The sequence below is a fragment of the Cyanistes caeruleus genome, chromosome 13 (genome assembly GCF_971803275.1).
Source record: "Cyanistes caeruleus chromosome 13, bCyaCae1.hap1.1, whole genome shotgun sequence".
Taxonomy (NCBI): Eukaryota; Metazoa; Chordata; class Aves; order Passeriformes; family Paridae; genus Cyanistes; species Cyanistes caeruleus.
In genome coordinates, this window is record NC_141713.1 from 10,384,221 (window position 1) to 10,397,802 (window position 13,582).

A 13,582-nucleotide genomic window follows, 5' to 3' on the forward strand; every position below is an offset into this window, starting at 1 on the left:
GCTTTTTTTCCCATTTAATGATAAAATTCTCAGCAACAGCTCCACAGAAAATAACAAACCTCCACACACAGCAGTCTCTAGATGCTCACTCCTTTCTACGTAGGAAGATGTGCCTATTTACAAACAACTGTTGCTGTGACAAGGGAATGCCTGCATGTCTCAGCCAGTTCTGCTGAACCTGCCTTTTGTCCCTCTGAGAACTCAGCAATACCACATCCCTAATTTTTGTTGCCACTGGCAGTAGCTTTCAGACTGGAGCTTATGAGTATTACTCACTGGATGAGAAGACCATGCTGGCAGACGGGCCATGCGCACTCAAGTAGGAGCTGTGGTTGTGCAAACCTGGCCTGAAGTACAGCTCCTGAGGTACTCACAACATAAATCCCATTCTTGGGCACAGCTGCCTGAGGTATTACTTCATCTGCAATTGCCAGATAAAGCTTGGCAAAGTCAGAAATTAGGCATTTCACTCTTCACTTAGTCTGGCTGCATCTCTATCTCCACAAACACATCAGCTACCACTTGATTGCCTAAATTGTTTAGACTTTATGAGCCTAGGCTTATTAAGTAAGTATCAGGAGAAGTCTTGCAGAGGAGGAATGTTAACCATTAGGACTGTGCCACTCCCCTGTCCCTTTACAAGGTCTGGTGAACTGTGCCTGGTTGAGCGCCGGGCCTCACTCGGTCCCGGCTCTCCTGCTGTCCTGCTGCGTATGCTGGGCAAGCAGTGCTGCTCCAGCTTGAGCAACTTCTGTTTTGAAACTTAGCAAGGATTGGCAGGACCACCAAGTAGTAACTGGCAAGGGTTGCAAAGAACCCTGTCCACAAGACAGCCCAAGGCATCCCTGAAACATTATTTGGTTTCTAATTTAAACGGGTCCTTGCTGACACAGGCTGGCCTTTAATACTAGGACGAGAAGCATGTGAATGGAGAGGAAATTGTCATCTGTATAGAGAGCAGTTTCTACTTACTATTGAGACAAATGGGAAAATGTTTGCCTTTTTGCTAAAATGAGTGAAAGGGCAAAGTTTCATTGGAAACTAATGTGAAGACTAAACTGGAGAGCCTTGTGTACATATTTGATACTTGGAAATGTCATATGACTGAAACAGTGAACTGAATTTCAGGAGGTCTGGGCTCAATTTCTAGCTCCACATTAAGTTTCTTGTGAGTCAGGGAAAGTCACTTTAATTCATCATGGCTTCATTTCCTCAGTAAAATGAAGAGTATTTTCCCCCTCTTTCTAATTAGTAATTGCTACTTGGGATTCTTACATGATAATGCTATAAATATGCATGACTTCATTACTAGAAAGTGAAAAAACCCACATTTTACTACACAAGTTCTTAGAGTTTAGGCTTCCACAGAAAATATCTCTAAGGGAAAAGTCTGTGAGAACCATGTAATAATAAAAGGAAATAGCTTTCGCCTATCTCAGAGAAATGCCTTGTTTCCATTTAATTTGCAACACTCTGAAGCTCTTTAGGACAGGAACTGTTTGGATCATCTGCTATTTATATCTTTTCAGTGTATGTCTGGCATGTGAAAATACAGAGCTTCTCAGATACCAGATTTCACTGCACAGTTTGGCAACATCTCAAATGTCTGTCTGAACAACACCTGGGCACAGAATGCCTTCGTTCTGGATGCACTGCAGTTCCTGCAAAGTAACTCTGAGCATTCTCACAGTCACATTTAGGGGGACTGCACTCCAGGCAGCACAGCATCACCTGTCAAGCTGGTAGGTTAGAGGGGGCCTGACACTCCTTGGTAGACCTCCAAATACAATTGTTATGTATATAAAATAATATTAGCCCTATTGAGTTCTGCATAAGTCCTAGAACAGACTTTCTCACTGAACTTGGTGAAGGCACTTATTTGTTCATCATGAAGCACCATGTGAAATACAGAGAACAAATAAACCCCATCTGCACATAGACTACACTTGCATCCCACACATTCTGATCCATATGAGAGATCACTTTGAGCCAGCCACAAAACATAGCTAGTTCTATGCACCCAAGGCTCATTAGCATGCTTTTCCATCCCTAAAACAGTATTTCAAAAATACTAGTAAATCACAATTTAAATCTTCATAGAATTTTACATAGTTTACTTTAAAAGCATTCCTGTAAGGCTGCTGTTATCTTCAGCTTAGAGACAGCAGATACTTAAATGATTTGTTCAAAGTCATGTGAGTCAGTCACAAAGCTGAAATGAGAATTCAAAAATCTCCCTATTTCTAGCATTGTGGCTTATTCTTGTAAAGAGTTGTAAGGAATATAGTCCTAGGGAAACGGTTGCAGGGTAGATTTAAAATCTTATTCATATGATGGTAATGAAAAGTTATAGAAATATATTAAAATCATAGTTGAAATGGGTCTGAATAGTAGCATTATGACTCTACTAAAAAACTATTTGGATATATTCAAAATTTCCTTAGCTCACCTATGGTGAGGTGTACATATGTTACTGCCCTCTGAATTTCTGTACTATTGTTTCAGGAAGTTGTTCCAACAGGACTAACTAGACCGGGTGAACTATAACTATGGTGGAGACAGTAAGTCCTCAGCTGTCATCTACACTGTTAAACAAGCAAAGTGATATATTTAGCATAGTAATTCAAAAAGCTCAAACATCGGGAGATGTTTCCTTTGATCTCAACCCCCTGCAAAAAAAAACCCCAAAGAACCCAGCAATCTAGCCATAAAGGGAAGTGCATAAAATCACAGAATCCCAGAATATTCTGATTTGGAAGGAACCCCCAAGAATCTTCAAATCCCTCTCCTGGCCCTGCCCAGGACAAGCCCCAGAACCCCATCATGTGCCTGAGCACGTGCCCGTAAGCAAGTAAGGGATTGTTAGCTAGATAACATTCATTAAAAGGCTTGAGTCAGAATAAAATATAGAATATATGAAGATAAATCAGCCTCTGTGGATCAAACCAATACCACTTCTAGTCCTATATCTTGTAACTGAAAGTGGGCTCTTAGTATGGACCAGAGGCCAAGTAAGGATCTTATTTCCCCAAGACTTTATATTTTGATAGGGAGTTCCCTAGGCTGAATGTCAGTTCTCCACCCTTGGTTACCAACAACAGATTTCTTACATGTGGATTTTGTCCAGACTCCCTTTTAACTCATGCATAATTTTAACATGTAAATCATCCAGCAACAAGGACTGCTACACCTTGTCAGGTGAAGAACTGTCTCCTTTTGATTATTAATGTGTATCTGACCAGCTTTATTTTATACCAGCTGGATCTAAACACTTGAGGGGGCAACAAACAATTGATTCCCATCCACTCCATCGATTACATTCATCATGTGATGGATCTCTGACCCTTCCTCCTTTAAGTGATTTTTTCCAGAGTCCTAACACACTTTTATGGTGGTCATTCTGTACCTTTAATCATTCCATGTGGCTTTTTCCTAAATCTTTATCAGTTTAACTATCCTGGTTGGTAAGAAAGGAGAAAGGCAGACTTAACAGGGTTTCTTAGACACCTTAGAGAAAATGTCACTGTATCATTTGCAATTTTAATGTGACAAATGAGCCACATAAAATGAGTGTTAATTAGTGTTAACATAAGCACACTGTAATGCAACCTCAAGCAGTTCAGCACTACTATTCCACCTCTTTCCCTGAGATTGGTGTACTGGAGTCATTAGGAGTGATTATGTGACCACATCTGTCCCTCCCGTGCCAAGTCTCTTTGTTTAAACCTGGCAGTGACAGAGCTGAAGCAAACTGTTCCCTTCTGCTGACTGTAGTGAGGTCAGGGAGTGGGGTAAGTGGAATGGGAACTAAAAATACCTGAAGTTATTCTAGCAATACCCCGAGCTGTTTTACACACTGGCTTTGTTCAGCCTCTGAACATGGGGGAGGGATGAGCGTAACATGACAGCAGCAGTAGCTGGCAGGTGAGTGAAACCTTGAAGTCTCCCTGGTGATCTGTCAAGAAACACGGAATATTGCACCTTTTGAATGCCAGACCAAATACCATCCACGCAAACACTGCTTTTATAGCTGTTGGCAAGTACACATGCCAGGTTGGCTGCGCTTCCATGGGAGATGTTTAGAATCAATGAGTTTCATGATAGATTAACATTGGAGTTTCTTGCTGTTTATCCAATAAGAAAAGATACAACACAATAAATTAGAATATCCATAATTAAAACAATATAAAGCCACATCACTAGAAGATTCTCAGTACATGCAATTCACTAACAAACAATTAAGCATTGAGAAATTTATGTAAATTAATTACCTAAGGAAGCTGCTGTCAGGTTTTAGACAATGTTAGTTGGAGCACTAGGAAATATCTAAAACTAACAGTTTTCAAAATGTATTTTTCTGGCTGTTGGTTTGCGAAGCTTAACTCTGAGGTCTGTCCAGAATGTATCCTACTGCAGAAGGTAACACCCCTTTGTCTAGCAGGCAACTACCCCCCCTTGTGCAGACCTAGGCCAGCTTTTGATCTAAGACTCTACTAACTACTCCTGCTTTTTGTTTGAAACAATTTAAGGTTCTCCCTGATAAGGAGCAAGTCAATCTTGGGTTACAAAGAAAGAAACTCCTACCACTGAAAACACCACTGTTTTATCTTTGAGTCACGATATTTTCTATCCAGCATGCAGAAAGTCTAATCTGGGAAATCATATCAATGGAGATATAATTTAGTCTGACAAAGATTTTTTATTATTAGTTGCCTTATGTGTAGTTACTCTAGATGGAGAGATTTCTTGTAATAAGAACTCATCAGCAGCTCTGCATCATGTTACCTTGTTTTGGATTTTTAATGGAAAAAGTGAGTTTTCAGTAAAATGATACTTTTGACTAATATGTGCTTTTCTCTACTTATGTTTCAATATGGAACACCTCAAATTCAGGTTTAGATTTCCAGCTGAGTCTTTTTGATCTTTCAAGTCAAAGAATTGATAAATTATAATCCACCCCATACAGCTCACTTGATTCTCTGTTGCCCCATCATTTATTTTACTTTCTATGAGTTTGATTTTAGTGATAATGAGCATGAAGACCTAAGTGTTGAAAGGTATTTAGATATCCTAGGAATAAGGAAAGTGAACAGATGATCACTTAATTATAAAAAAACCCCTAAAAATAGAAAACTAAATAATTATCTGAGTGAGGACAGATATGGGAATTTCACATTTAGTAGTCCTCTCGCTCACAAAGAGGCCAAGGGCCAACTGCTCTGATTGTCTCTCATGCAATAATGGATCTGGACAGAGTGTAAACTGTGACAGAATTTGTCCCTATATAACTGTCACTGTTAATATGTTCCAAACCAGTGATCAATCCCTTTCAATCTCACACAGCCCTTCAAAGAAGTAAACTTGTGTAAGAGTAAACCCCTTAAAAGAGTAAGAAAATTAGTGAGTAGGAGACAGGCAAATATTTGTTAGTAAAACAGAATTAGTGTTGCTTAGTATTTTTTTGGAACAGCTCACCCTACATTACACAGAAACTTGATATACACAAATCCAGAATGACAGCAGCCAAAATAAAGCAATCTTCTCAGTAAAATGATAGTATTAAATTACATCTGCCTCAGTGGTTTAATGTAGTTCATTTTGGCCCAAGTGTGCTAGATTTTCTATATACTACAGTGTAGTAGTAATGATAACTGATCTTTAAAGTAACCCAGTTTTCTTCTCATTTTTAATTTTATTGTTTGTGAATGGAAGCTCCATGAAGAGAATGAATTAGTTAATGTAAGCTATTTTTAGCACTGTTATTTTCAGTGCTCCAGAATTCTCTTCAGCATGCAAATTTAAGTAACTGGAGTATTTAAATATCAACTGAGTCAAAAGTGCTGGGCATATATTTACTCCCTCTATGGAAATGGAGTAATGGGCCCGCAGTGAACATTCCTTACCATTTTGGCAAACTAATCTGAGAAGTCACTCAGACTGCTGCTTTCCTTTACAACAAATAATGTTGGTAATTTAATAGCAAATGTAGTGTAGATTTTCTATTAAATTCTACAGAGTTTAGTTCACAATACACAAGACTGAAAAGGCAGAAGAAACATTTATAGATAAAGATGAGTGGTTTAAAGTAAGAAGGAAACATTCTCCATCATATAACATATTTCAACTCTAGTAAGACTGTCATTTTTTTTCCCAATCTGTGCATGTTTTTATATATGTGCATATAGGTATAAAAATAACTTCTGAAATATAAGGTACTATGTTTCATTTAGTAAGGTATAAAATTATGCCCAAATTTTTGAGGTTATTTTACCCCCAGGAATGCCTTTTTTTTTTAATATCTCATCTTGACTAGGAATAGGTTGCTGAAAGTTACCATCTGCTTCCAGTTTGCACATAAAATCCCAATTAGCTGAACTTCATCTATGTTTTGCAAGGTAATTATGCTTACTTTTTTCCCGAATGGGAATATATTTGTCAGATAGTATCTGGATGTCCTCATAAGCACAGCAATCTTAGCAATCTTAGCTTGACTTGTCTGCCCCCTAACATGCTCAAATAGAAGGTTATCAATTTGGTTGATGAGAGATTATGGCCTTTGATTACCACTGCTCTAAAGTACTCTGTTCCCCCTTGATTACAAACACCCAGCCAAGCTTAACGAGAGCCCTGTTTTTTCAATTCCACAGGGAGAAAGGAATTGTAGCATTTCTCTGTATTAATAGTACTTTAAAATACAGTATCTATGTGCCATTTGTTGTGTAAACAGTTTGGTTTCTCATATAATTAACCTGAGCATGCATCTATCAAAGACTTCTGATAGATCAATAAAATAAATTATAAAAAGAAATATTTTTTAAACAAAATGAAATAAATTATAATCCAATCCTAAGGAGTACTATCAGCACAAGTTACTAATTTCAAAGTCATACTATCAGTATGGATAAAATCACAGGTTTTCTTGCCAGACAGCTATGGATTAGGAGTGGTAAAGGGTTCAACTCAAGCACTTTCCTTATTTTATAGAGGCTTCAGAAACAAAGTAGAAAGTATTCCAGATGGCATATCTATTCTCCCATTGAACCCAGTGACACTAGCAGATATAGTAACTGTTGAAATATTGTTTAAAAATGTTTAACACCCACACTCAAATTCATATGAATTTTGGGAAAAATGAAATGAATGGACACAGTGCCATTACTGATTAGATTTAGGTCTTTTATTTATTCTGTCTGTCTTAGCTTTTTCTCAGTCAAGAGAAGATAAACCCTATTCACTTTTGATCTCTTCTTCCCAATAAGTATGTGCACAGCTACCCAGCCTTGAGTAACAGAAAAAAAATGTTGAGGTGGCTGAACAGGCCTTACTTTCACAAAAATCTAACATTTGGACAACACTATCATCACACCTTTCAAGTAAATCTAGTTACTCAGTCCTAAGTGATTTTCTGTACTCATTAATTCCTACCATGAAACACAAAGCTGGGACACTTTAGAACATTATTATGTTTCCTTTACAAAAAGCATCATCTCCTGATGAAAAGATATACAAAAGATTGATTTTGTAACAGTGAAATAAAAATCACTTTAAAATCAAGAGCTACTACTACTGAGCATTACTGCTGTTTGAGAGATGCCAGCACGGCCTTAGATTGGTATCCTGTTTGGAGGAGAAAAATGGATTCTTTTTAAAGATCACATTCTACATTTTCCATCTTGTTATTTGAATGCTATTGCACTGCTGCAACTGGTTAGCACTGCACATCTGGCTGAATTGTCTTGAACTGGTATTTTCCCTAACTATTGTGTATGTGTATGATGGGTTTTTTAAAAAAAAATATTGTATGCTCACTGAAACAATGCCCTATTGCAGACTGCTACAGACAATTAGTGAGAGCATGTTTTTTTCTGATTTTGTTTTCAATGTCAAAAAAGTGCTATTTTTAAAATTAGCCACGATGAAATTCTAGCCATGCTTTTACAACGTTTTTTTAATTTTGTGGAGTTTTGGCTCTTAATTTTCTGGGACCAAACCTCACACTGGAAGTGTTATCTCATAAAAGCTCTAAATTTCAATGACTTTTACTCTACAGCAACTATTCTAAACTTACATTTATCAGGCAAAAGAGCGTATAACTAAAATATTCTCATAAAAATAGTTTCACAGAAACAAAACAGATAAATGTTCCATTCAGTAAAAGGTCATTTTTTCATAACTTTGGCTACAGAAGCCCTACGATTCAGCCAAATTTCATTCCAAAGCCAAAAGTTTCCTGTCTTCCTGCTACAAACCATCATACTGAGATTTTGCAAAGTCCATCAGACTAGTGAGGAGAAAAAAGTCAATCTTTTCTCATAAAATTACCATCATAACCAAATATTGTTACTTATAAATACTACAGTTTACAACTTTCACAACTATAAAGCCTGTGGAAAAAAAAAGATGGATGGGAGGAGTAAAGTGATACTTCTTATTTAAAATAAACAAACACATAAATATCCAGAGCCTTAAAAATGCACGGTTCTGATTTGCTTTCTAGTGGAAAGGATCTGGAAAGCCCCTACTTGTGCTCAGCTAAGAATTTCCCTGCCATGGGGGAGCTCCCTGCTGACACAGAGCCAGCAGGACTGGATCCTGCACAGATCCCATTTGACACCAGCACAGGATGCATTAGGAGCTGGCAAGAAGTGGCCAGAGCACGTTTTATACTTCTGAGGACTCACATGTCTAGATTGCTCTAATCTATACTCAGACTAGCCCTGCCTTATACAAGGCAGTTCTGCATGGCTAAGCATAAATCCAGTGCAACAGAGACTCTGAATTTAGCTACGTATAAGAAATCTCCAATGCTAAATCATAAATTAACCAAAAGCACTGAATGAGTTTTTACTGTTCTGTAAGATTTGGGGACTCGAAAAGCCTGGACAAAAGCAATCAGTCTTCAGAGCTGTCACCCTCTCTCCTAGCCATGACACTAGGTGCCTTGGTCTATGCAAGCATATAAAACCTTGGATGTGTTCTTAACTGCTCCTATGGTGGCTATTGAGAAGTCTCATCTGTACATTAATTGCTCATTTTTCATCACAAGTCCAAAATATCTGGCTGCAGACAGCAGGGTTTCCTGACAAAAATGTGCAATTGTGTCTCTTGTGTTTGTCCAACTGTATTTCAGACACAAGCTTAACTTTCAGCACATTTTTCAACTAGCAAGAAGAGGATTGAATAGGACACATGAGGAGAAGAAAAGACATTCATTGGAGTCTCTGTGTTCCTTCTATTCTTCTATAATTTTCTATGAAAATGACAGAGTTTTGCACCTTTCTTTACAACAAGTCTGGCATAATGCCAGCCAGTATTCCCAAGCCACGTGTAAATTCAGCTCAAGATACACGCTCTATCATTTATTCTCTGAAGAACACTGTGCAGAATTGGAATAATGAAAACCTGGCTTCTGGTTTTCCAGATACAGATTTTTACAGCCTAGTAAATTCTGGACTTTCTGACCTCTGTCAATTTTATGATTGTGCAGATACCAAATTTCTGAACACGTGCACTCCAGTGATTTGGATCATTTGTTCCCAAGCTTCGCTCTTGAGGTGACCACCATCAGAGATGGTGCTGACCTGTGGTAGGACCATCTATGCAAAACCAGAAGATTCTTGTCAGGCCAGGTACACATTCCGTCACCTCTAACCCTTTAACTGCAGTCTCATTCATCTGAGAAGGATCCTCGATTCCATGTTTCATCTACCACTGCTCTACACATCTCACCTCCCAAACCAGAGCCTCTCTTACAGTGTCCAACCCCTTACTGACCTTTGATCACACACCAACACAAGTCTATGTGACAGTAACTGTAGCCACATCCTCCTACATAAAAAGCTTCCTGAATCACCAACCCTGCTCCTTTCTGCCTGAGCAATGTGGGACTGTGCAATCACTGCTGAGAGCACTCCTGCAATTGCAGCTTCATTGAGAAGTAAATCTCAACAAAACCTTCTGTTTTGTGAATCTGTTCACCTTACGGTTCAGAGAAGTTCTTGTTAAAAACAGAGTTAACAGCTGCCATCATCATGTGCCACTTCAGTTGGTTTCATACCACAATTTGGGAATGTCTGTCTTAGACAATAGGCACAAATACGTGTAACAGTCACATTTAGATCTGTTCTTTTCCTGACAATGATCTAATTTAAGATCCTAGTTTCACTTAACCAGACATTTTTAACAGAGAGAACTTCATTCCCATATGGCACCTTCAAGAACCATGACTCTTCCAGAAATCTGTATTACACAAGCCAAACAGTGCTAACAGTTGTACTGCTAACAGGTCACATACTTGGGGTTTGTTTTTAGACTAATGTTTGTTTAAAAGTGAGGAATACATTTTGGATTGTAAATATGTTCATTCCAAAAAAACTGTGAAGAGAATAAGGAGAGTCAGATGGAAGAATTTTACCTCTACTTTGTGCTGATTACATAATTTATCAAGAAATTGTTCCACAGGCCTCCAACAGATGCTCTGCTGTTAAAGCCATGAAAAGTCATTCAGGGAGAGAGTAAAGGCCTCGGGGGTGTGGTCCACATGCTTCAGCACATATATCCTCAGCCCTGGCCTACAGATAGCACATCTGGTCCAGGCATGGACCTGATGGCTGGCCAAAATACAGGCTTACAATAATGCTCCTTTTTTCAGCTTTAATGCAAGCGTGTGTTCTTGCCAAATTCAAATCCTGCCAAAATTTGGCTAAAGATGTTTGCTCAATTGTGCAATATCTTAAGTTTATATCCAACAACTCTTTGCAAAAACAATTGTATCGTGTTTTTAATGTTTACAGGCATTAACAATATTTAATTTTAAGTAGAATTTTACTGCTGACACTCTCGTGTTTTACAGTAAATTACCTTAGAGAGGGTTTTTCCATTAGCTCGGAGTGTCACGAGTCCTGCACAGCACACCAAAGCACTGGAGCTAGAGAGACCAGAACTTGGAGGGATGGTTCCATCTAGCAGACAATTCATTCCAGTTGGGTTATTAAGACCAAAATGTTCCTAACAATGAAAAAATAAACAATCTCAGTTTCAAGTACAGACAGGCTCAGGCTTGCAATTTTCTGATACTTAGAAAGAGAATCCTTCTGCTGAGTTGCTGGAAGCAAGGACCTGCTTCTGTTATCTCCAAAATAAAGCAAAAGCAAAATTTTCATTCTATTCCTTACAAATAAAGCCAATGGTGAGGCTTCAGCCAAAGGTATGTCTGCAATTGCTGTACACAAACATATAACTACCCCAAGCAGAACTCAGGATGGGCTGCACGCCCAAGAATTTACCAAGCTTCGTGGGTGGGTTTTGCAGCAACTGGCTCTGCTTTGAGCTGCCGTTGTGACAGTGCGAAGTTACCAATCCTTTTATACCCTACTTTTGTCCTTTTCTTAACAGCTCTTCATTTTAGACACCACAAAAAGCTCAAGGTCCACTTTATGTTTCACTTCCAACACTGGCACGTGGTATTAGGGAGCCACACAACGCCGAGGGGGAACCAGTAGCCATGCAGCTGTTTTCTAAGCCAAATACTCATGTCCTGAAGCACCCACAGGACCAACACTGGGAAAACCACAATGGTACTTAAGGAACTCTGTGCTTTAGGGTCACAAAGACACACCTACCAGCGGGGCTGGTCCCTGGCATGCTATTTTTTGAATGAAGTTTAAAATATTTTAACATACATGATAGATATCACAGATAATAAATTTAATCCAGAAGTCATAAATCCTCATGTACATATTCTTTTAATTATTCTTTAGTTGCTTTGTCTTTTTATTTATAATCACTTTTATATAAATTTTTCTCTCCTAGTAGTTTGAAACAAACATGCAATACTTATTAAAAAATCATTGACTGTATGTGGGGCTATATGAATAGATAACTTCTGATGCAATTTATACATCAATAAGCTATGTTACTGTGTCAATAATCATTAAAAATAACAGTACTTTCATAAAGAAATGTTCGCCTTCAAGAGATTTCTCCCACTTTTCCTGAAACAACTTCAACCATAAATACCAATGGTAGAGATCGGCAAACACAAAAAGCCTCCTTTAAAGTCTTCTACCATCACTTCAAAATCTATTTTGAATTTCTTGTTTTACAAATAAAGGAAATTCATATCCAGAATACTATTGCTGCCCATGCCCCTTCACGAAGAACACTAGACAGGCTTGTTCATAAACAGAAAATGCTTGAGTAACCAGAAACTGATCCACAGTTTCTGGATTGTCTTGAATGTGAATCAGGCTTGCAGACTTATCACGCGATGTTTAAATAGAAACGTACTTCAGTTTCAAAAATGAAAATGGACTTTGCCAAGTTCTGCAACAGTTCTGTCCCAAAAGGATAGCATGTTCAACTTAATATAAACAGATTATCCCGCTGGACCCTCTGAGTACTTGTATTTCAGAGTTTCTTAAGTCTGTAACATTTATACTTATTTTCTGCCAGTACTAGAGTCTGCAAACCTGCTTTGCAAATTAACCTTCAAGTATGAAAGCTTGTCCTTAGGAAACAAATCTCAGTAGCAGACTGCAAAATAAATAAAGTCAATTGGTCATGCAAGCCTTAATGTAAGAAAGGATATATTGTAAAGAAACTTAATCTATATCGCTACAGTTAGTGCAATTTAAATGCCTGTGTTACTGAGCAATACAAAATTGAAAATACTCATGTTACTCATGTTACTGCACACAAAAGTAATTTATTTGGGTCTATGCATAGGAACAGAGGGCTGTTTAGGACCTGTGAATTGTAAGAAAGTGATCTGTGGCACTAACTGTTCTGAATATTGTATTTTGAAGACTCCAGTGGCAGGTCTGAGGTAGGCTTTTCAATAGTTGCAGTCCTTATCTATTGGACCATCCTGTGGGGTGACCATCCTGTGGGGTGACCTATACTCAGGCAAACTTCATGTGCTTTAAAAAGCACATTTACCCAAAATTTGGGTTGGCTGTGGTGCCCTGTTCCTGACCTGCTACCACTGTTTAGCCCATCTGTCCTTCCAGAAATATCATTTGATTGCCATCAAGCAGAGAAGTCACCTTTTTTTTTATCCCTGAAACAGCCATGAATTCTGTGCCTCACCTCCAAACAGCAGGTGAGATTTCCAAGAGCCTCGATGATGAGTTAAGGCCGCCTCCCAGGGCAGCACTGATGACCAGCACTTGCTTGCACAGCAGTTGGGTTCTCAGGTCAGTCTGGAGAGAGGAGCTCCCCAGGGAGATAAAGCTGGAGTGGGCAGACAGGAAAACATCTGTGTGTTTGTGCTCCTGCCTTTACCGTAAGTGTGCCCCTTCCTGCATAGCTGCACTTTTAACTCAGGACATTCTGAAAATCCCATTCAAATTCCAAACCCTGAAAACCAGGATGAGTAATGGTTCTTAATGGATTCTTCTGTGTGCTGTTTACTTGGCTTTTGCATTTGCTTTTGCCTACTGCATGAATCAGCTTCACTCAGCTGTTGAGCACAAATTATAGGTTTTCAGCTTTAATGGAAGTCCATGTTTTTCAAATGCTCCCGTAGAAAGAAAATGGCTAAGATACAATCTTTGTGTCCTGAAAGACAAACCTCCAAACC

General features: G+C 38.5%; 1 protein-coding gene across 4 annotated transcripts in view; it reads right to left on the reverse strand.

The window, feature by feature from the left end:
* GALK2 (galactokinase 2) overlaps positions 1 to 13,582 on the reverse strand; it is a 48,321-nt gene that overhangs the window by 24,165 nt on the left and 10,574 nt on the right. For all 4 annotated transcript variants that reach the window (XM_086849937.1, XM_086849934.1, XM_086849936.1 and 1 more), the window contains one exon: positions 10,861 to 11,007. In XM_086849937.1, coding sequence (XP_086706063.1) covers positions 10,861 to 11,007 — 147 coding nt within the window. The remainder of the gene's footprint in view (positions 1 to 10,860; positions 11,008 to 13,582) is intronic.